The sequence below is a fragment of the Thrips palmi genome, unplaced genomic scaffold (genome assembly GCF_012932325.1).
Source record: "Thrips palmi isolate BJ-2018 unplaced genomic scaffold, TpBJ-2018v1 HiC_scaffold_4, whole genome shotgun sequence".
Classification (NCBI taxonomy): Eukaryota; Metazoa; Arthropoda; class Insecta; order Thysanoptera; family Thripidae; genus Thrips; species Thrips palmi.
Window position 1 is genome coordinate 13,268,017 of NW_023144631.1, and position 22,154 is coordinate 13,290,170.

The window sequence follows — 22,154 nt, forward strand, 5'->3', positions numbered from 1 at the left end:
GACACACCCCGTTATTGAGATTACCAGGGGCGGATCAAGAGGGGTGACTTCTCAAAAATCAGGATTTTTGGATGTTGCATTTCGTTTCTCATATTTTTGGGAGCGGAGACAACTATTCTTGAACCATCTTGAATGCAAGTTAGCTCCAAAGCTGATCCAACGTATTGTCAAAACATCCAAATTCGGATCACCCCCTTTGCCCCACCTCTTGATCCGCCCCTGGTAATCTCAATAACGGGGTGTGTCAATTAGGGTGACTTTTCCGAATTTGAGATGTTTGAATGTCGCATGTTGATTCTTATGTTTACAGGGGTGTACACTGTTCGGGATTATTTTGTGAAATTACGATTAATTGTCTGTTAAATTTGTACCACGAACTGCTCGTAAATTTAAAAAACAATCTGATCATCCACCTTTTTTTTGTCAATTTACAAAAATATTCTTAAATTTACTAACTTAATCCTCAAATTTTGGTCGTTTCAGGCATTTTTTTCTTCCTATATAGTAAGGAAACAGCGGACGAAAACGCACTTTTTCAGACTTGCTTTTACAATCATACTTGTAAATTTACGATTTCACCTGTAAATTTAAGAAGCAGTTTGTAAAATGATGAACAGATTGTCAATTTACAATTTTCTTTGTAAAAAAACAGTGCAGTTCGTGGTACAAATTTAACAGGCAACTATTCTTAAAAATGAAGCTTCATTTGTAAGAAAACAAGTTTACGCGTTATAAAACGAGAATAGTCGTAAGATAACGATTTTATCAGTAAAACTGAGATGGCCTCGTTCCATATACCCGTAAAACTACGATCTTTCGTCAGTAACAATAAGATTTCATCGTAAAATTACGAATTTATTCCTAAATTTATGAGTAAAGTTTGTCGAAAATATTACAATTGTTCATGTCATGAATCTTGTAGTTAATTTACGAATTATTATTTGTAAAATTACAACACTAATTGTTGGGATTACTGTTGTAAAATAACGACTTCTCTTAACAGTGTAGGTAACAACACTAGCCTTACTTTTTGCAATGGGCCTAAGATGTTCACATTTGGAGGCTTTTTGATCTTCTGCTTTTTTACGACACGTAAGATCAGCTTTAGAGCTAACTTGCATTCAACATCGTTCAAGATTCGTTATCTCCGCCCCTGAAAACACAGAGATCGCGTTGCAACATCCAAAAATCCTGATTTTTGAAAAGTCACCCCTCTTGATCCGCCCCTGGGAATCTCGGAAACGAAAATTGATCATATTTTCAGGTTCAGCACCCCAAATAACTGTTCCAAGTGACACTATAAGTTCAAGATCGAGAACCTGCGGTCTCAAATATGCATCATGGTCCCCTCCACACCACTCCAACTAGCGAAAATTTGCCAAATCGCAACACTAAAAACCGTCTTTCTTCCTTGTTTATGAATTTTTTTCAACCAAATTTTGAAGGTTGCTATACTTACGTATGGACTTGTTTGGCACTATGAGTGGGTCAAGGGCGAAGTACGACAACTGTGTGAGGGATGACTTGGTTTATTAGGAGAACTGAACAGTGTGCGATCAGGTTACAGACTGCTGCTCTGCTCTGCAGCGCGATCCAATTTATAGCTTGGGCAACAATAGTGGAGGGGATGACGGATGGTTGGGTGCACTGTTAAAAAAATCCATCTTAATTTTAAGAAACTTTTTTATGAAGCAGTTTACAAAGACTTTTTGCTAGTAAAAGTAATAAACTTTTTCTTCTTAAAAGTAAGAATCAAATTTGAAAAGTAATAATCTGTTTCTTAAAAGTTGTTTTTGCATTTAAGAAGAATTTAATATATAGCAGGTAAAAATTGAACGCCTTATGTACGTAATGAGTTATTCATTGTATGTTAGTAGTCGATTTCACTGCCGAAATCGCTTGGAAGCGTGGTTTAAACTCGGTCTCGAACCCGGAATTCCGGATTACCGCACCGCGACGCTACCAACTGCGCCACGAGTGAGCTCTGCGAGGCGGGCTCTAGGATGTGGATGACTCCAAGCCTCTCGGCGGAGACTCCGCTAGGCAGTGGAAGCGCTCATCCCAGGGCCTCCAAACACGACTTCACATGACCAAGATCATCCAAATTTGTTCTTTACGTACACTGGTAGTGAAGCGTCCAATGATCACAATTTTAACTGGCAGGATGAGAATCAAATATGAAAAGTCATGGTAATTTTGAATTTTAAGAAACAAATTATTGTATTTGGTAAACAGTCTCAAATTTAATGAACCTGTTTTTTAATTTTAATAAAGTTTCTGAAACTTACCAATATTTTCATTACTTGTCAGAAATGTTTTGGTAAATGTAAGAAATTTTCTTAAACTTCACAAACCTTTATGAGTTTTCATATCCTTTCAAAAGGTTATTAAAATTAAGATGTCATTATGTATTAGGGTCATTCTACAGAAATGTTACAATTTCGCAGTTAGAACCGTGAAAAAATAAAAGTTGTCCGATTCCATTCATATTGGGCTTGTTTTTCTTGTTTCGGCATGCAGAATGCGAAACGATATCAAGCGTCACACTTTTCGAGAAAAAAAATTTTCTCCACTGAAATCATAGGGAAAATGTCTACGGAGTTTACATAAATTGACGCCTACGGAGTTTACATTTTGAAGCAAATACCTGGATTGCAGCCGTATGAGTTGGAACAGTAGAACGCGCATACACAGCTGACTAAAGGACCACCAAAGCATTGTTTTTATCCACAATTCGAAAGTTTGACGCACAGGGGATCTGTGGCAAATCGGGTACGGAGTTTACATACAAAAAAAATACGCGACCCCCTTTTTGAAATTTGGGTACCAATTAGATGCTAGCCATTGGACTCACATCCTTCAAACTTGGTGGCTAGATGTGTTTTTTCATCCGGAATCCATTGCAGTCTTCAGATTGAGGCTGTGACTTCCCGTTTGTCTCCTGTAGTGCCAAACTCGTGACAGTGCACATGTGGATTTTAGGGAAGTAAAAACTTCGGGACAAAAGTTAATTCCGTGCAGGCACAAAGCTTCAAACTTTTTACTAAAGTCAGTGGGATTAAGTTAAAGTATAAAAGTGCCTTAGCAAATAGAGCCGTCGGGAATGATTGTCCTGCGTCTCGTTTAGACATACGAGAGGCGCAAACTTAGTGAACTACGCATCGGGACAGCCACGGAGTTTACATTTTGCACCTTCCGGAGGCCACAGCCATCTGAAAACCTCAGAAACTTTCAAACCCAATAGTGGATCATTTTGAAGCACAAAAAGCACCATCTCACCGCGCAAACCGCGTCTTTCTAGGACGAACCGTTTCGTCACAAAGGGGCAGGGACATCAAATTGTAACATTTCTGTAGAATGACCCATTAAATTTAAGAATTTTTTTAACAGTGTGTGTTCAGAAAGCTAGGCAATAATGGAACCCTGGCTGTTAGGGAAGTGCCATGCCAGGCAGGTAGAGAAGACAAAGAATAAAACACTAATTGACACTTGCAGCTTTTAGTAGCCAAATCATTACACTATAACCTTTCAAAAAAGAAAAAAAATCAAAAATACCACTTTTGAGAAAATCGTGTTCAAAATTTTGACTTTGTTCAATGTTTGTCAAATTTGAAAATATTTGTCAAAATGTTGAAATAAGCTTAAAGTCCAATTCAATACCTTTCAAATGCGCCTATAATGAGATCTGTAGCTTCATTTTTTAAGAAACTACAGCGTTTTCAAAAAAGGTCTGCAACGAAAATCAAAATTTCTAACAGAAGCTATAACTTTTTCAAAAATCGGTATTTTTTGCTCAATTTTGATTTTGGGGGGTTTCAGACCATAGCCAACAAGCTCTCAAAGTTTCATCGAAATCGGATAGACCACTTGCAACAGCATGTCGAACCCCCATGGAATGACCCCCTTTCGATTCGAGTGCCCTTGCAAAAAGGAAAATATATGGAAAATATGTGTCAATATATGACTCCATATATGTTTCATGCATTGTCAATATAATTGTATCTTGCTCAATATATTGCAAATTATCTTGCGCCATACGTGGCTTATATATGGGGGTATATCTTGGTGCCCGTTAATATATGATGCATATATTTCCCCATATAATATTATCTTCGCGAAATGTATGTTTCAATATCGGACACCGTTCCCGTCGTGGGATGGGGCAGGGTGAGGAGGGCAGACTTTTCAAGTAACTTTTCATAAAATCTTGGCACTCGACGTTGAAAGGCGGCTATATTTCTTAACATTATTTTAGCTTGTAAAATATATTGGCGCCATATATTGAGCAGGGGCAAGGTTCTTTTCTATGCGTTTAAGTCTCCAAGAAATTTTGAGAAATCCTGTTTAACAAGTTAACTGGAACAGTTCGGAAATTTCAAACGTCTTTTTTGGGTGTAGTGCGAAAAGTTCCTCTAAGTGACCACGGTAGGATCACTGTGGAATGTCCTCGCAAGGCGAAGTTTACATTCTTTGCTAAATAGTAAAGGAAGTCTCTGAGTCGTCAGACTCCAAGGTGTATTCACATTATATATTGCCTACATGTATAGAGCAATGTATGAAATTTATATATTTGCCACATATTTTCTATATCGGAAAAGTATCTGGCTACATTATCTTTTCCACATATGTCGTCAATACATGTTGGGCCATATATTTTGACCATATAATGCCCATATATTTTCCATTTTGCAAGGGTGGGTTGGGTCTGATGTTGATGTTCTTTTTCTTTTTCGGCTAAGGCAAGATGGCGTCATTGACGCGAAGATCTTTGACGTTTAAAATGAAAAGCCGTCGCGGTGGCGCTGGCAGTCGCGCGGAGGCGGGGGACGGGCGACGGGCGGGGAGGAGAGAGGGGAGGGAGAGGGAGGTGACAGTTGACAGGGGCGAGGTAGGCCACCCTTCTACCACCCGGACGCGGCAGCGTGGCGGGATTGCCTCCTTGCCGGGCGCGCGGTGCGCAGACGGCGAGAGGTTTGAGGCGCACTCGTTTCCAGGACGACTGGTGAACCTGGGAGTGACGCCCGTCCGGCTCTACGGTAAACTCGTTTCCAAGACGGACGACAAACCTGGAAGCGGTTGCCCGAGCCCGAGGGTGCCAGGAACACTCGTTTCCAGGACGGTAAGCGACCAGGGTGGGGCTTGGTCCTGGAACCTGGTCAGAAAACTCGGGTCGCGCACCCGTTTCCAGGACTAAACCTCACCCTGGTCGCGATCCGTCCTGGAAACAGGTGCGCGCGACCCAAACCAGCCATTTCGGTCCTGGAACTTCCAGGACCGGGTCGAACCGTGTCCTGGGTACCGTGAAACGGGGTAATTTCGGACAACTCTGCCCGGAAGCATGGCGATGATGCTCCCATCTAACGGCCAACTTGGAGGCTTGTCCCGTTGCGCGCATCGCTTCGGCCACACTTAATACCATCTAATCACTCACCCGGAGGTCAAAACAATAGCAAACTTCAAGAGATAGAGTGGTTTTTGTATTTAACCCTTTTTACCTGAATTCGCTTAGAGCGTAAAAACTTTGACTGGCAAGCCGAAACTGTTAATGGGCGGTTCATGAGGTGATTGTTTGTCGATTCGAACGTGTTAATAGCATGCTGTGTCAAATTTTCAATCACCTGGGTCAAATAGTTTGGTTTATATGGGCTCAAAACTGAAAAATTGTTACTTTACGGGGTAATTTCGGACACTCAATCGTCTCGCCAGGGAACACTTTCGTTCTGAACACTTTCAATTGCGCAGGGTTTGAGTAGAGGAAGATGAAGAGCTCTTCTAAAAGATGAAGATAATCCAATAAAAACGATAATCCCCCATTGCCACAGCGATTGCTTTGTGAACTTTGACTTTCATAGAAATAGGGGCAAAGCTACATCTTTAATACTTTCTTTCCATGTACATATCCTACTTCGAAGTAAACGACTGTTTTGTGACTAATTTTTGGCCCGTCCCGTTTATTTTTTTGTAAAAAAATGACGGAGGGACGGGCATATAGTATGATCCCTGCTGTGCGTCCGTTCGTCCGTTCGTCCGAGGACTTCCCGTGGTCCGATCTTGACCAAATTTGGTATGCAGCCTCCTTGGGTGACCCTAAGAACCGCCCGGTGGCAGCAAATCCGATCCGAGCCCCCGGGGGCGCTGCTGCAGGTGCATCATGGTCTACATGGGGTCGAGGAGGATTTCGGCAACGGATACAGCTAGCAGGGCATGTAGGGGTATTTTTGGAATCGGAGCGACGAGACAAAACCAACGGTGCCAGTTTCAAGCGAATCGGATAAGTTTGGACCCGGGTTCACATCCCAGTGGGGTATATTTTGAACATTCTTTTTATTCGAGTTTTTGCATTGTTTCTTAGGTTTTTGAGGGCGCTGATTACGAAAATAACATCTCTTTAGATCCCAGACTCAGGTTCAAACCCGTCAGGGTTAAACAAAGGCGAAATTCACACATTTGTTAATGTACGGGACGGGCCAAAGTTGCCGATGTATATCGCTACTTTTCCTGTTATTTCATGTGACATGAGAGTTAGACTTAGCGAATGGCTGCATAGCTCGCCGGTTTACTACAATTGAAATGTAAGGTTTTCCAGTGAGCCCCTGTATCTTCCTAACCGTACATACGACACGACTACTTGCTTTTCATATGCATGTATGTAATCGTATGTAATCTTCACTGTCAGAAAAAAAGTCCGTAAATTTACGGAGAAAGTTACTCTAATTTTGGGAATGGAGGCTCCGTAAATTTTCCATTTTTTTACGGAGATTTTCCATATTTTTACGGAGATTTTCCGTATTTTTACGGAAATGAACCGCATTTTTGCAGAAATAAACACATGTTATCGGTTTACTTCTTGCCTTCCACCTTCGATGTTAATGAAAACAGTGTCCATTTAGACGAAAGTGATATTCTCCAAAACTGTTTGAAGATCCACTTTACCACATGCCATTAGGATCGGATAAATGGACGGAAACCCAAAGGCGAGGTCGCTTTAGGGAAGGCGCACTCTTGGAACACCTAATCAGTTGGTCACCCAACCCATCGATAACGTGAATTAGTCTGTTCTTTTTGATAAATAAGGCTTCTATTTCATTTGTGTACATAACTTCCATATTTTTACGGAGAAAATCCATAATTCAAAAAAACGGAGATCTCCGTTAAGAAAAATGGACAGTCTCCGTTAAATTTCCGTATTTTTACGGAGTTTTCTGACAGTGCAGCCAATTAGGTTGTGTTAATGTGTTAAAAATGGAAATGTTAATCTAGGTTTATCATCCAAAGGGACTTTTATGTAATTTTAAAGTAGAATGTACCTAATTTTTATCATGTATGTATCTCTAAGAGAAGCTTTAAATTTCATTGGGTGCTAGATTTTCTGAATTTATTGTTGTTATGATTTGTTTTTCTTTTATGGTAGGGACAAATGTACCTTGTACGTGTGATAAATAAATAAGATTTTAAAACATTTTGACTACGTCAGACCCACGATATCCTCCTCAGCCAACTGATCCTTTTCGATAATTACTTGCTTTGAGTTGTGGTGATGGATATCGTCTTTGAGAAAGGATGTAAGAAAACAAAGTAATTTGACTGAAAAATATATTTGAATCCAACAGAAAAGAATTTGAAGCAACAATAACTTGATAATAAGATGAAAATCACAGCACAATTCAGCCCACTATCACATGTCACTTCCAAATACCAATGCCGCTTTAAAGAATTACTCACTTTTTTTTCTCACCAAGAGCATCCATGTACATTTCATGTAGTCAACCAGCTTGTTTCTGCAGGGTGGGGTCCTCCTGCAGAGAACATGGTGATCTCCAGACGAGGCTCATTGGCGAGCGATAGCGAGCCCATGCCGTGTTTGGGGGTACCAAAAAGTGACTGGTCGTGCGTCTGTCTGTCTGTCTGTCTGTAACTCACTCACGTTTCTCAGCAACTACCGCACAAATAGTTTCAAAATTTCGCACCGGAAGGCTCCTAAATCTCCCCCAGGGGGAGTTTATCTTATATTCACGATTACTATTGTTTGAAATATTCAAAACATCTTTTTGAATAAGGTTCTTAGCGTGGTTAGGTTGGCAGTGGTTGGCAGCTCGTAGCAATTTTTCATACTTGCGGCCGCGACTCTCAAATACGGGACCTGGCAAAACATTGGCAAATAAAACAAACTTAAGAGCAGAAGGGCTTAGAAGTGAGTACGGTCATAGTTTTTCGATATTTTAGAATGATTGAAACCCCTCCGGAGAGTCAACTCAGTGAAATACGGAAAATGAAAGTGACAATTATTACGCATTTCGTCCGTCCGTCCACCCTCTCCCCTCCCCCACTACAGGGGAAATGTTTTAGTCAGTGGAGTGTGTTTGATAATTGCAAAAATGATTTGGTCTTTTTAACCTTTGTGAGTGCATTTCCATTTATATTCTCAGACTCGCGCTGCTCGCTGGGGGCTCCGCCCCCAGACCCCCGCATGTGTGGAGCGCGTGCCGGAGTATTTAGTAAGTCCGTGGTGACCAAAGGCAAATTTTCTAAGGAAGTAAATGTCCTGCTTCTTTGAAAGCTCTATTTAACCGCTTTTGACCATATAATAAGGCTACTTTTACTGCCCAAATACATAGCTTGTATTGCATTGGCTACTGTGGCAGTCAATGGGTGCATACAAGGTCCGGAAAATATTGAAGACTGCTTTGACAAGGATAGAGGTGAAAGGAAAAAAACCTTAGGTCTCTACGACCACTCCTTGACCCCAAACATTTCTATGAGTGAGTGAGTGAGTCAGTGAGTCAGTCAGTCGGATTGGGGCTATATAGGTTCTTGATTGATGAGTGAGGGAGTCAGTCAGTCGGATTTTGGGGCTTTATAGGTTCTTGATGACAATTGATGATTGATTTTGAGGATGTTGCCGGTGACGGGGACCCGATTGCGGCACAGTTTCGGAAACGTCTCGACCAGACCTACCGATGGGGCGAATAAAAATTTTTAGTCGGTCAGTCCCCTTTTTTGAAGATTGAGTGGATTTTGTTGAATTTAGGCCTATTTAATCGTTTTTTTTTTGAGGATGTTGCACGGTGAATCCATCGCCTGGGATTCCCAGGGCTTTTATCGTGTTTCCAGGAGACCTGACGTGTTCCCAGGGCGGACGCACGCTAAAACTTTTCTCGAACCTTCGAAGGAATACCGCCGAAAATACGGCGTGAATCGCGACAGGGGTTTGCCGTCGAAGCACGGCGCGAGGCGCACGTCACGGCTGACATAACCTAGCTCTGAGTTGCATATCCGCTTTTAATCGGGACATCCTTGGAAAATTTACTTAACTGACCATAAAATAAGATTCTACGTGAAATTTTACGTTGCCTTGCTAGTATATTTCCGTGCCCTGTTACATAAAATCCCAATTATATATGATTTGACGAAGGAGCGCCGAACATGGAGCACAACGGAGCCTCATGGGCCCGGGCACTCCCACCGAGCTTCGGCGGACCTTCATCGGCCGCGTCATCGGCTTTCGGCGGCGTTCGGCGGGTGATTCCACCGAACTTAGACGCGGCGCGACAGTTTTCCGTCGAAGAAGGCTATTTACGCCGAATTTTCGGCGGGGCTTTTCGAAAAAAGTTTTAGCGTGCGCTGGAAATCGCGTAAAATTTCCAGGACCGACCCTGGGACACGCGAAATTTTCCCAGGACAGCCCTGGGAGTCGCTCCCGGTCCAGAAGACCCAGGGACCGTCCTGGGAAAATTTGGCAATTCCCAGGGCCAGCCCTGGGAATTTTATGAGATAACCAGGATGCGCCCTGGGAATCGATTTGCGACCTGGGGGTCACCGCGATGGAGTCGTCGAGATCGCCAGGACACGGGGAGTCCAACGCCGAGGTCGCCGAGGTTCAAGGACAAGCGGTTCCAGAGAAACGAGGACGTACCACCAGGAGTCCGTCAAAGCAATTTTTTAGTCAGAGGCCAAAACAGCTTCGGCCTCTGGCCGCGTGCCATTTAAGTTTCCGGGACTTTTGACTTAAGCATCGCGCTGGGGTTGTTCTGGGCTACCAGGACCCCTTAGGGGTCGTCGTCGGACCCACCGGTGTGCCCAGGATGCCGACGAACGTGGGTGCTGTGCAGCCTATTACGGATCATTACCTTTGCCACCACCACCCAGGAGCTGCCCGGTGGTGCACTGGTAGAACTCGAGCGTACTTTTGCGCCTTTCTTTAAGCGTAGTAGAACTACGCTCGGCTTCAAGCGTACTTCTCCATTTCGCCCCTCTCCCGCCTATCTAATTGCATGGGAGGATTTCTTCTCTACGCTTGAGGTCAAGCGCAAAGTCTTCAAGCGTAGTTGTATGCTTGAATCAAGCATACAACTACGCTCCAGTTTTACCAGTGTGTATCCACGTTCCTCGGGACGTCGGAACAACAACGCCGAGACCACCGATGCTCTATGACCAGAGTTCCGGAGATAGGACGTACTACGAGGAGTCCGTCAAAGGAACTTTAAAATATGGGGGTTCTGGACGCCCCGCGTTCCGTTAGAGTGTCCGGGGCTTTTGTCTTCAGCGTCGCGTTGAGATAGTCCTGGACCTCACGGAACCTGTCAACGGTAGGCGTCAGTGAACGAGGGCCCGGAGAGCCGACGCTAGCGCCGCGTGCCTAGGTGACCGCCCGCTACCGGGTGCCCGGACGGCCGACGCCGCCCGCCGCCGCAGTGTTCTTCGCCACCGCGAGCGTGTACGCTGGGGCCGACGCCGTTGGTACCGACGCTGCCGCCGCGTGCCCGGATGGCCGACGCCGCCAACGCGTGCTTGGACGATCAGGGCCAACGCCGTTGGCACCGGCGCCACCGCCGCGTGCCTTGACGGTCGCCGCCACCGACGAGTGTTCTGATGATCAGAGCCAACGCCGTGTGCTGCGACGGCCACACGCGGCGGTAGCAGCGTCGGTACCAACGGCGTCGGCCCATGCGTACAAGCTCGCGGTGGCGGGGGAGGGAGCGCGTAAAGCAGGGTGACCACAGGACCGGGAAAACCTGGAAAACCGGGAATTAACCGGGAACAAAAAATAGAGCCGGGAAATGCGGGAAATACCAGGGAATTTTTTAAAAGTTAAGCAAAAACCGGGAAAAAGTTCCTATGTAAGTTAAACACTTCTCGCGCCTCAAAAAGCAGTGACGTGAAGAGACTTGGCGCGTGGGCGGTCGTCTTCCGTCGCGGCGGCCCGGTGGACAAGGCGAGCCGTCACCACAGCTTTGTTGTGGGTACTCTTGTCTTTACCACAAGCACATGGATGCACTGATTTTTGAATTCTAGACCATCAGAACCTTTTGAATGCAGATATGACCCGACATGCACCTCCTTCAGGTAAAAAATCAACTGTGGGTCACCTTTTTGAAAAATGTTAATTTAAAATGTTAGTTTGAACAAGTAGCCAAAGTAGCTTCAAAACGTTTTAATATGATCTATTGACTTTGTTTTGCAGCAAAGCAGCCCCGTCGGTCGTCCTCGTTTACTGAGCTACGGCCGTTTTAAAAACACGCTGTTTTGGCCTACAATTGATTTTTGAAACCATTTGTGGGTCAGCAATTTTTAAAGCTCCCCGTGCGCCAAGCCTTGCACAACTTTTGCCAAACTTAGGTTGACTTGGGGTCCTTCAGTTATTTCACACCTGAATCGGCAAGGGCGTCCCCCTTCATTCCATTATTCGATTTTTTGAAAAACATCTTTTTTTCTTGCCCTTGAACAGGCCCAATTTTCGTCGAATTTTGAAGGTCTCTCTTTGCTGCCCGATAGGTGGCGTTATGGTCGTAGCTCAATCATCCGCACTGTTTCAGGTGTCAAAGGAAGGTTGAGAGAATACCGATACCGAATTTGAAATGGATTTGCTCATTCATGGATTTGTAGCGGCCCGTCAAACGAAATGGCCCATAATTGATTCGTAACCCACAATTGATTTTTTACCTTAATCGCCCGTCGCCTAGACGCGGAAAAACTTGGTAAAATCGCCGGAAAAAAACCGGGAAATAACCGGGAATTTTTTTTCGACGATCCTGTGGTCGCCCTGGTAAAGCCATGCTCGAGCGAGGTGCAGGGGTTACTTATTTTGCTGGGATTGAAAGATCTAGGCCGTTGATTGCGAAACGCTTTGCACAGATCAAAAGAGCACAAAATGATCCGTAGTAGGCTGCACCGAGGGGTCCCTCACTCCCAAAATGGGTGTACACTGACTGAAATGAAAAATGACTGGAAGTGACTGGAAGTGACTGGGAGTGACTGGATTGATTGGGATGACTATAATTGACTGGAATGACTGTAATTGATTGGAAATGAGTAGAGTGACTGCAAATGACTAGAGTTGACTGGATGTGACTAGTGCTGACTAGGATGTGACTGAAAAGTGACTGACAATGATTGGAAGCTGACTGGAGATGATTGGAAGCTGACTAAAGGTGAATGGAGACACGCTGAGCAAAAACAGCGTGAAAAGGGCCGAGTCGCCGGGTAGTTAGGCAGTCCCGCGCCACCGGTGCGTGGTGGGCTGCCTACCCACGCTGGCGGCAGGGGCTCCAGTCCTCGGACTTAGCCTTGAGAGGCTTTACTCCGGCACTGCCGTGCTTGTACTGCACGGCGCCAACAGGCCGTCCACACCAAGGGGAGAGGTTTATTTCGGTGAGCCACATGGCAAGCCTCAGTGATTTAAGTTTGTTAGATGGACTACTAGGTGGAAGATAAAAGAAACAGAAGTCAATTTAAGTTACAGGTTTTTAACATGTTTAATTAAAATAACATTTTTCAAAACACAACATGACAGAAAAAATCACGAAGAAGATAGCTTAGAATAATAAAGCAGGGCACATGCAGCAAGCTCAAGTACGTCACCAACAACGTTAGGAGAGGGAACAGTAGCCACATATTTTTCAATTTCGATTGTGTTGTGTTGGGTAGGGCGCAACTTCAATTTATGTCCCTCAACTGTATACCAAACTCCAAGGCATCCTACTCCTCTACAAGCAGTGCCAGTTGGAGCTCGTACAGGTGCCTTGCACAGTGAATACCTCAAGTTTTTCCCTGAGAGGTACTTAAAACCTAAAATATTAATTACAAAGTACTTAGATCTCTCTTTAAATAAACACCAATTGCCAATCTCCACCTCTTCATTTTCAGACACAACTAAATTACTTGATGGTCTACTAACACTTCCCATTGACGTTAAAATTTGTTCCCGGACTCTATGAATTCTGATGTTGTTCAATGTTGCACTCCCACAACTGGCAAAGAGCCAACACAGGAAAGATTTGGAAACAGATTTAAAACCACCACTCTTGTCGGGAACCAGTACATGTCCCCGCAAGAGATTGGTACTTTCATCAACAATACCATGGGGATCAAGGTCACAGACAGATTCAGGGGAAGGGAACGCTTGGAGTAAATTAAGAGGGACATCATCATCATTCACTTCTGCAACATACAAAGGAGATGGAGATACTTCATCTGGATTTTCATCTGGTTCAAAAGTTTCACAGGAAAGTAAACTGGACTTGATTCGCCCAAGAGTATCAGGTGCGCAAGATACTCCAAGTTTACGAAGGAGAGAGATGGCATCACTTTTAGCTGCCAGGACACATGTTCGTATCTCTTCATTGGTTGGGAGGTAAGTTGTCTTCAGTTTTTCATCACTAAGCACTCCAAGAAGGCGCTTCCTCTTATCCCTTGGAAATTCAAGTTTGCCAGTCATTTTGCATGTAATGCTGTGCATGATGTCAATTCTTCTTATTTTCTGTAACACTTCTTTCATGGAAAAGTTGATGACAGTTGACTCTGTTGTGGTCATTGAACGCAATAGTCGGAACAAACTTTCACAAATTTGGCTGGAAAACAGGTGGATTAGCAAGTACTCAGGACTATTCTCATCTCTACATTTCACAATTAGATGGATGATACAATGAGCTATGATTTCAACACAAATGTAGAGGTTTCTTGAAACAAAATTGTCAAGTTTGAATCGAGGATTAGACAAGAGCCAAAGTTTCCAGCACCTAAAAAAAAACACAGCAAACCATATCTTGTAAATTATTTCTAAAGGGGACAGAGTTTTGTTAAGGCCAGCCTCCATAACTGAGCGCATTACATTTAAATAAGCGACAGTGCCCTCACTACCTGGAACATGTTTTTCCAATGAATCAGTAACACGTTCACTGCATATTTTAACAGAGGCGTTAAAATTCATTTTGTCTTTTTGCAGGTCAGCAGGAGTGAGTCCATGCTCCTCTTTACTTACAGTTTCCATCAAAATTGTGAGGTGAGAAACACTGGCAGTGTACTTTCCTAGAGGCAGATAATAAGATGGGCTTAATCTCAAACGAAACTTATTTACTGTGTGAATGTAATCTTGGGTCACAGTAAACTTCTGTACACCACTAGCAAAATAGAAATCTTTAAAATCTATGGGGCACGGAGGACCAGGGCTAAACATTACAGAGTGCATGGCAGACAGCATTTTTGGGTCTCCATCTGAAGAAAAACCAAAGCACTCAATGTCTAACTTTTCAAGCTCATCGTAGATATAATACCATCTTTTGCGCGCATGATGTGTTGTGAACTTATTGTCGGTTCCAACTATACACAAACAAAACGATGGGGCTCCTTCATAAACAGGTTGCACCATAATACCATAGGCAGATGAAGATGGTTTACATTTCTCAAAATGTGTAGCTATCAAAGCTGCAGAAGATGCTGGAAAGGAGTCCATTATTGGTACTCCGTTTTCAGCAAGAGGAGGTACAGGGCCAATGATTTGGTCACTAGTCAAATCGTATAAAAATTTCTGGGTAATTCTTGTAGCATCTTCGGCAACAAACACCTTCCTTGGAAAATTATTACTGTCTAAAAAGTCACTTAGCTCTGCAAATCTGAACTCTCCCTCTCTTACAGGTTCCGAAGCTGAAGCAAGTGCTCTCTCAACTGTACTCATAGCAGGCAGAGCAGGTTTAAGATTTTCATACAGAAATTCATAAACAAAGCGTCCAGAAATAATGAATAGGTAAACAGAAAAGTATTTTATGTCCATTTCATAAGACCGTCCATGTGGTTCTCTGAGTGCATTCTTTTGAGCTGTTTCCAAGAGCAACCTCAAGAGAAATGACAAATTTGAACGGTCTGATAAATCAGACACAACAGCAGACAATTCTTCACAGCGGGCAGACAGTGTCTTTATAATCTCAGCATTAGAAAGCAAAGTAATTTCTACATCGTTCAAAATCTTAAAATATGATGTTATTTTTAGCTGATCCTCCGAATGCCTACCAAGAGCACGTTTTCTTCTTTCCAATCTGCTGTACTTCTCACAGGCAAATCTGCTGACAGGGGGGGTGTGAGCATGCTGTGCCTTCATCCCCCCTAAAGTAAAAAATTTTCACTTGTACCAGAAGAGTTAGTGGTAGCAGAACCTCCTTGTTCTTCATTCCTTTGCTCATTAGGTGTTGTCTCATCACTTTCTGCAGTCAAATCAATACTGTGTGCATTCTCTTCTTCATCTGTGTTGGTGGTTTCCTCACTTCCAGGAGTGTTGGATTTCTTTGATGCATACAATTCAATTCCACCCTTTGGTTTATAATCTCCTTTTGAGGCATGGCCTCTCCAGTGCCTATTCATATTAGACAAGTTCCATGTCTCTTTTGGATTGCGTTGGACTGTCTGACCTTTCTTACAAAATGAACAGATAATAACAGCAGATAAATAAGACTTTTCATTTGTGTCAACAGTCTTAACAGTAATGCTTAAGTTAGGAACTGATGCAGAAAACTCATCAGGCAAGGATTTCTTTTTGCAATGATCCTTCAGAATTTTCTTAATATCTAATACTTCTTGAGGAATATCACATGAATTAACTAGATCAGTCTTAGCCTTTTTAGAACTAGATGGACTATCACAGAAACTTGACTTCCTACTAGACTTAGCTTGAAATATGGGATAAAGAGACATTTTGCCTAAACTCTTTTCAGACTCTGAATGGTTTTTTTTTACATATTCAACTATTTTAAACAACAATTTACACTCTCCTGGGAGAAAAGAGAACTTTTCCTTTGCTTTACAGGGCCCCAAGAAGATTGGCAGTTCACTACTATCAATACGATCTAAAATATCACCACTCTTCACAAACTTAACGATGAAGTCCAAATCTTCTTGAGCAAGTTCTTTCAACGCCTGGTACGTTCCAAATCCACTAATCTGAAGAAGTCGTAATATGTGGTCGTCTATCTTGCAGTTCATGGATCTCATCAATTCCCTCCACATTGGGTGTTTGGAATGAAATTTTTCCTAGAAAGAAATGAAAGATTTATGAGAAATTCAATAAATGTTACTTAATAATTTAAAAACTTTGAAATTTAATTTAATGTACCTCTTCTGTTTGCTCTTCTGCTGGCTCTGGTGTTGGCTCTGCTGTTGGGTTATGGGTGGGCAGCTCGGTGGGCGGACTAAGCGATGACTGTTGTGGATTGTTGGGCCCTGATGTCCGATCTTCTGGACTCCCATTCGCTTCCATGGTTCAAGCTCGATGAAACTGCTGGCGCTGTAACATAAAGTAGAGTTAAAATTTGCTTGGCATAGATCACTGGTCATTTGACTAAGTGGCGTAAGTCCACCAGGAGTTGGAGTCTTTTTTTGTAAAAATGTTTCGGTGCAGCCACTAATCAGGAACGCCTTCAGAATCATTGCAGAGTTTGTTCTATATGTACATCTAGTCACTGTGCTTGGTATAGATATGGTCCCAATGATAAGTCATCAAATTTACCTTTAACCAAATGCCTTTGAAAGAAAATTTAGTTTCACTGTAATTATCTAAAAGGCATTTGTTATGAGGTAAATTTGATTACTTATCATTGCGACCGTACCTATACCAAGCACAGTGGCCAGATGTACATATAGAACAAAATCTGCAATGATTCTGAAGGCGTTCCTGATTAGTAGCTGCACCGAAAAATGTTTACAAAGAAAGAATCTGACTTCTGGTGGACTTACGCCACTTTGTCAAATGACCAGTGAGATGAACTAATAATTCCTTTGAAATCCTTTTTCCCGAGCTTTCCCAAGCCAATAGCTAGCAAATTTGTGAGGGCGGTATTTTATGTTTTGGCCACAGGGTTCGATTCCACTCAATATTCTTTTTGAAACACCGTGGCCAAAATGGAAAATATCACCCACACTAATGTGCTGGCTCACGGGCAAAATATGTAAACAAACCCGTGATGTGGGCTTGGAAAAATTGTCCATAGAAATAAGATGAAATCAAATCAACAAAGGTTATTGATAAATCGGAGTGAAGTTATGGGCAATATACAATTTGGTCAAAGTCACTGAACGTAATTAGAATTTCGCCTAGTTGTATGAAAGGTATGAACAGCTAAAACTAACGCCACAGCATAAACAATTAAAATGAAATTCATTTTGAAAAAAGAAACAAGGTCATTGCCGAACTGAACTGAATGTCCAACATTATTGAACTGTTAGGGTTTGAATGCTCATTTCAACCTTACCTCTGAAACTGAGAGAAAACCATCGTCAATGATGCAGGACTGGGTCCTTGGTGGTTGGGGCCGAGTTGGGGAGGCCTCCGAGGCCGCCTCCCCCAACAGGTGCACATTGTGCCTCTTACCTGAAAGTCATAAACAACAATATAGAGGAACGAACATACAACATCATCGAGATATTTGGAGGAAAATGCGCCAAATGAAAGGGACACAATGCCACCCATTGATTTATGTTTCATTTCTTTAAACCTAGTTGCTGTTCCTAACCCTAAACAGACGCCGTGGGCAGCACGGCAAAATTTCCAAGTCGTTTTAAGCCTCTGTACTGTGGCCGACTGTGGCACGATATACTTCGCCGAAACTTCTACTCAACGAGCAGAACACAAGGCTAAACAAACAATCACTCGAGGTCCTTAATGATAATAGTTGTGCGCAAACGAATTTAATCTTACCAGTAAGTGGTTTGCCGCGTTGAAGCCGCCAAAACAACAAAGTCACGACCGGACCGACGCGATGCGGGAAGGTTCTCGACGGGGAGGAGACGAGACGAGTGGAGGGGGAGAAGAGGAAGGGGAGGAGGGCGAGGGAGCAGCCGAAGTGCGACGCGGGCGACCCGAAGACGACCCGAAGAGAAAACAATCTGAATCTGAAGTAGACGCTCGTAAGCCGCGATATTCAAAACGGAGACACGAAGGGAAGGCAATTCTCCAGTATTGTCTGAGGATACTTGAAATTTCTTGCAACATTATGACTTTAATTCATCAAATTGTGATTGAAAGTGACTAAAAGTGACTGAATATGACTGGAAGTGACTGAAGTGACTAGAGGCGACTGAGGCGACTGAGGTGACTGAGGTGACTAGAGGTGACTAGGGGTGACTGCTGCGACTAGAATTGACTAGAAGTGACTGAAAAAATGACTGGTTGACCCCCTGTACACTGACTAGTCGAAGTGAGGGACCCCCTCGGGCTGCACAGCACTCACGTTCGTCGGCATCCTGGGCACACCGGTGGGTCCGACGACGACCCCTAAGGGGTCCTGGTAGCCCAGAACAACCCCAGCGCGATGCTTAAGTCAAAAGTCCCGGAAACTTAAATGGCACGCGGCCAGAGGCCGAAGCTGTTTTGGCCTCTGACTAAAAAGTTGCTTTGACGGACTCCTGGTGGTACGTCCTCGTTTCTCTGGAACCGCTTGTCCTTGAACCTCGGCGACCTCGGCGTTGGACTCCCCGTGTCCTGGCGATCTCGACGACTCCATCGCGGTGACCCCCAGGTCGCAAATCGATTCCCAGGGCGCATCCTGGTTATCGCATAAAATTCCCAGGGCTGGCCCTGGGAATTGCCAAATTTTCCCAGGACGGTCCCTGGGTCTTCTGGACCGGGAGCGACTCCCAGGGCTGTCCTGGGAAAATTTCGCGTGTCCCAGGGTCGGTCCTGGAAATTTTACGCGATTTCCAGCGTCCGCCCTGGGAACACGTCAGGTCTCCTGGAAACACGATAAAAGCCCTGGGAATCCCAGGCGATGGATTCACCGTGTGCCAGTGACGAAGACCCGATTGCGGCACAGTTTCGGAAATGTCTCGACCAGACCTACCGATGGGGCGAATAAAAATTTTTAGTCGGTCGGTCCCCTTTTTTGAAGATTGAGTGGATTTTGTTGAATTTGGGCCTATTTAATCGTTTTTTGAGAATGTTGCCAGTGACGGAGACCCGATTGCGGCACAGTTTCGGAAATGTCTCGACCAGACCTACCGATGGGGCGAATAAAAATTTTTAGTCGGTCGGTCCCCTTTTTTGAAGATTGAGTGGATTTTGTTGAATTTAGGCCTATTTAATCGTTTTTGAGGATGTTGCCGGTGACGGGGACCCGATTGCGGCACAGTTTCGGAAATGTCTCGACCAGACCTACCGATGGGGCGAATAAATATTTTTAGTCGGTCGGTCTCCTTTTTTGAAGATTGAGTGGATTTTGTTGAATTTAGGCCTATTTAATCGTTTTTTAAGGATGTTGCCAGTGACGGAGACCCGATTGCGGCACAGTTTCGGAAATGTCTCGACCAGACCTGCCGATGGGGCGAATAAAAATTTTTAGTCGGTCGGTCCCCTTTTTTGAAGATTGAGTGGATTTTGTTGAATTTAGGCCTATTTAATCGTTTTTTGAGGATGTTGCCAGTGACGGAGACCCGATTGCGGCACAGTTTCGGAAATGTCTCGGCCAGACCTACCGATGGGGCGAATAAAAATTTTTAGTCGGTCGGTCCCCTTTTTGAAGATTGAGTGGATTTTGTTGAATTTAGGCCTATTTAATCGTTTTTGAGGATGTTGCCGGTGACGGGGACCCGATTGCGGCACAGTTTCGGAAATGTCTCGACCAGACCTACCGATGGAGCGAATAAAAATTTTTAGTCGGTCGGTCCCCATTTTTGAAGATTGAGTAGGTTTGCTCGGAAACGGTGAGAAATTTGTTCCCCTTTTTTAAAGATAAAGTAAGTTTTCTCGGAAACGGTGAGGAATTTTCAACTTTTGGGATTTTTCCCAATTTTCCCATAAAATTTGGAATTGAATGGAAAAAACCGCAAGTCTCTACGACCACTCCTTCACCCCAAACATTTCTATGAGTGAGTGAGTGAGTCAGTCAGTCAGTCGGATTGGGGCTATATAGGTTCTTGATGACGGAGACCCGATTGCGGCACAGTTTCGGAAATGTCTCGACCAGACCTACCGATGGGGCGAATAAAAATTTTTAGTCGGTCGGTCCATTTTTTTGAAGATTGAGTGGATTTTGTTGAATTTAGGCCTATTTAATCGTTTTTTAAGGATGTTGCCAGTGACGGAGACCCGATTGCGGCACAGTTTCGGAAATGTCTCGACCAGACCTACCGATGGGGCGAATAAAAATTTTTAGTCGGTCGGTCCCCTTTTTTGAAGATTGAGTGGATTTTGTTGAATTTAGGCCTATTTAATCGTTTTTGAGGATGTTGCCGGTGACGGGGACCCGATTGCGGCACAGTTTCGGAAATGTCTCGACCAGACCTACCGATGGGGCGAATAAAAATTTCTAGTCGGTCGGTCCCCTTTTTTGAAGATTGAGTGGATTTTGTTGAATTTGGGCCTATTTAATCGTTTTTGGCCCGCCCTTCTATTCAAAAAATAGGGGGAGGGCCTATGCATTTGCCTTTGTGTCTGTGTGTTGTTGTTGTTGTTGTTGTTGTTGTTGTTGGCGTCTGTGTACAAGGAACGAGGGGTGAATCACTCGGCGTTCTGGTGTACACATGAGTACATGAGTACGGGTGAGTACACCTTAGGAAACTCTTAAATTTCACATTTATAAACGTTTAAAGGCTTTATTTCACGCTTCAGACAATTAGCAACACCAGATCTTACTTCAAACAAGCGAATTTTGTTAAATTTAAACTTGTGAGTACATTGAGTACAGGCTAATTTGTACACATGAGTACACCAGTGATTCACCCCTCGACAAGGAAGGAGTTGAGCTAGAGTAACCAGATTTGGAGGGTACTTCAGGAGTACCGTCCAAACAAATAATCCGGTGGTGCAAATCCCGTCCGGGTCGCACAAGGGCTGCTGCAGGTGCATCATGGTTTACATGAGCGGGAGGGGGATTTCCGCCATTATTGGTGCTAGCAGGGCACATAGGGGTATTTTTGGAATCGGGGCGACGAGACAAGATGAATGGATCTGGTCCCGACCCTATCGGCCGCTTTTACAAGTTGGCCAGATCAGAATCTTCAAAAAAGGGGGTCGACCGACTAAAAAAATTTATTGCAGATTTCGATTGGTCTCAGCAAGACCTTTTCAACGAGGGGTCGGAAAGGGGGTCCAGGAGCCCGACTTCGTCAATTAGTCACATCAGGATCTTCAAAAAAGGGGGTCGACCGACTAAAAAAATTTATTGCAGATTTCGATTGGTCTCAGCAAGACCTTTTCAACGAGGGGTCGGAAAGGGGGTCCAGGAGCCCGACTTAGTCTATTAGTCACATCAGGATCTTCAAAAAAGGGGGTCGACCGACTGAAAATTTTTACTTAAGTTTTCGATAGGTCTTGGCAAGACCTCTTCAACGAGGGGTCGGAAGGGGGGTCCAGGAGCCCGCCTTCATGAGTTATGGGAAAAAGTGCGACGGACTCGTTTTGCGCTCCTGCTGTGCCTCTATTGCAAGGAGTTGCAGTAGCATGGCAAATATGGGTATTTTCGGAATGAGGGCGAAGAGACAAATGAAATGGGCATATTCTAAGGACAGTTGGAGTAAAAAGTGTAAGGACTATTGCATATTGTGAATAGAAGGGCGGGCCTAAGTCACGATGGTACATCGATAACTTTGCTTTACCCGCTCACGGTGTGCGTGATGCGAGCGGGCCGAAGGCCCGGGCCTTCGACTGGCCAAGTTGGGTCTGATGCGAGGGCCGAAGGCCCGAGAAAAGGCCGCCGGCAGGCCAAGCTGGGCCGGCCCCCTGTCGAACCGAGTTGCCGGCGCAGCGAAGCGGAGCTGGCAACTCGGTTCGACGGAAGGGCGGGCCCTAGCTTGTTTGAGAATGTTGCCAGTGACGGAGACCCGATTGCGGCACAGTTTCGGAAATGTCTCGACCAGACCTACCGATGGGGCGAATAAAAATTTTTAGTCGGTCGGTC

At 44.1% G+C, this 22,154-nt stretch overlaps 1 protein-coding gene across 1 annotated transcript; it reads right to left on the reverse strand.

Annotated features, from left to right (window-relative positions):
* Positions 1–15,937: 15,937 nt before the first annotated feature.
* On the reverse strand, positions 15,938–17,997 carry LOC117649427. Its single transcript, XM_034392212.1, has 4 exons — positions 17,960–17,997; positions 17,514–17,632; positions 16,379–16,549; positions 15,938–16,296 (listed from the first exon to the last, which is right to left on the reverse strand). Exons 2-4 carry the CDS (start codon positions 17,618–17,620, stop codon positions 16,257–16,259), a joined length of 318 nt encoding a protein of 105 aa, XP_034248103.1. The 5' UTR covers positions 17,621–17,632; positions 17,960–17,997; the 3' UTR covers positions 15,938–16,256.
* Between the last annotated feature and the right edge of the window lie 4,157 nt (positions 17,998–22,154).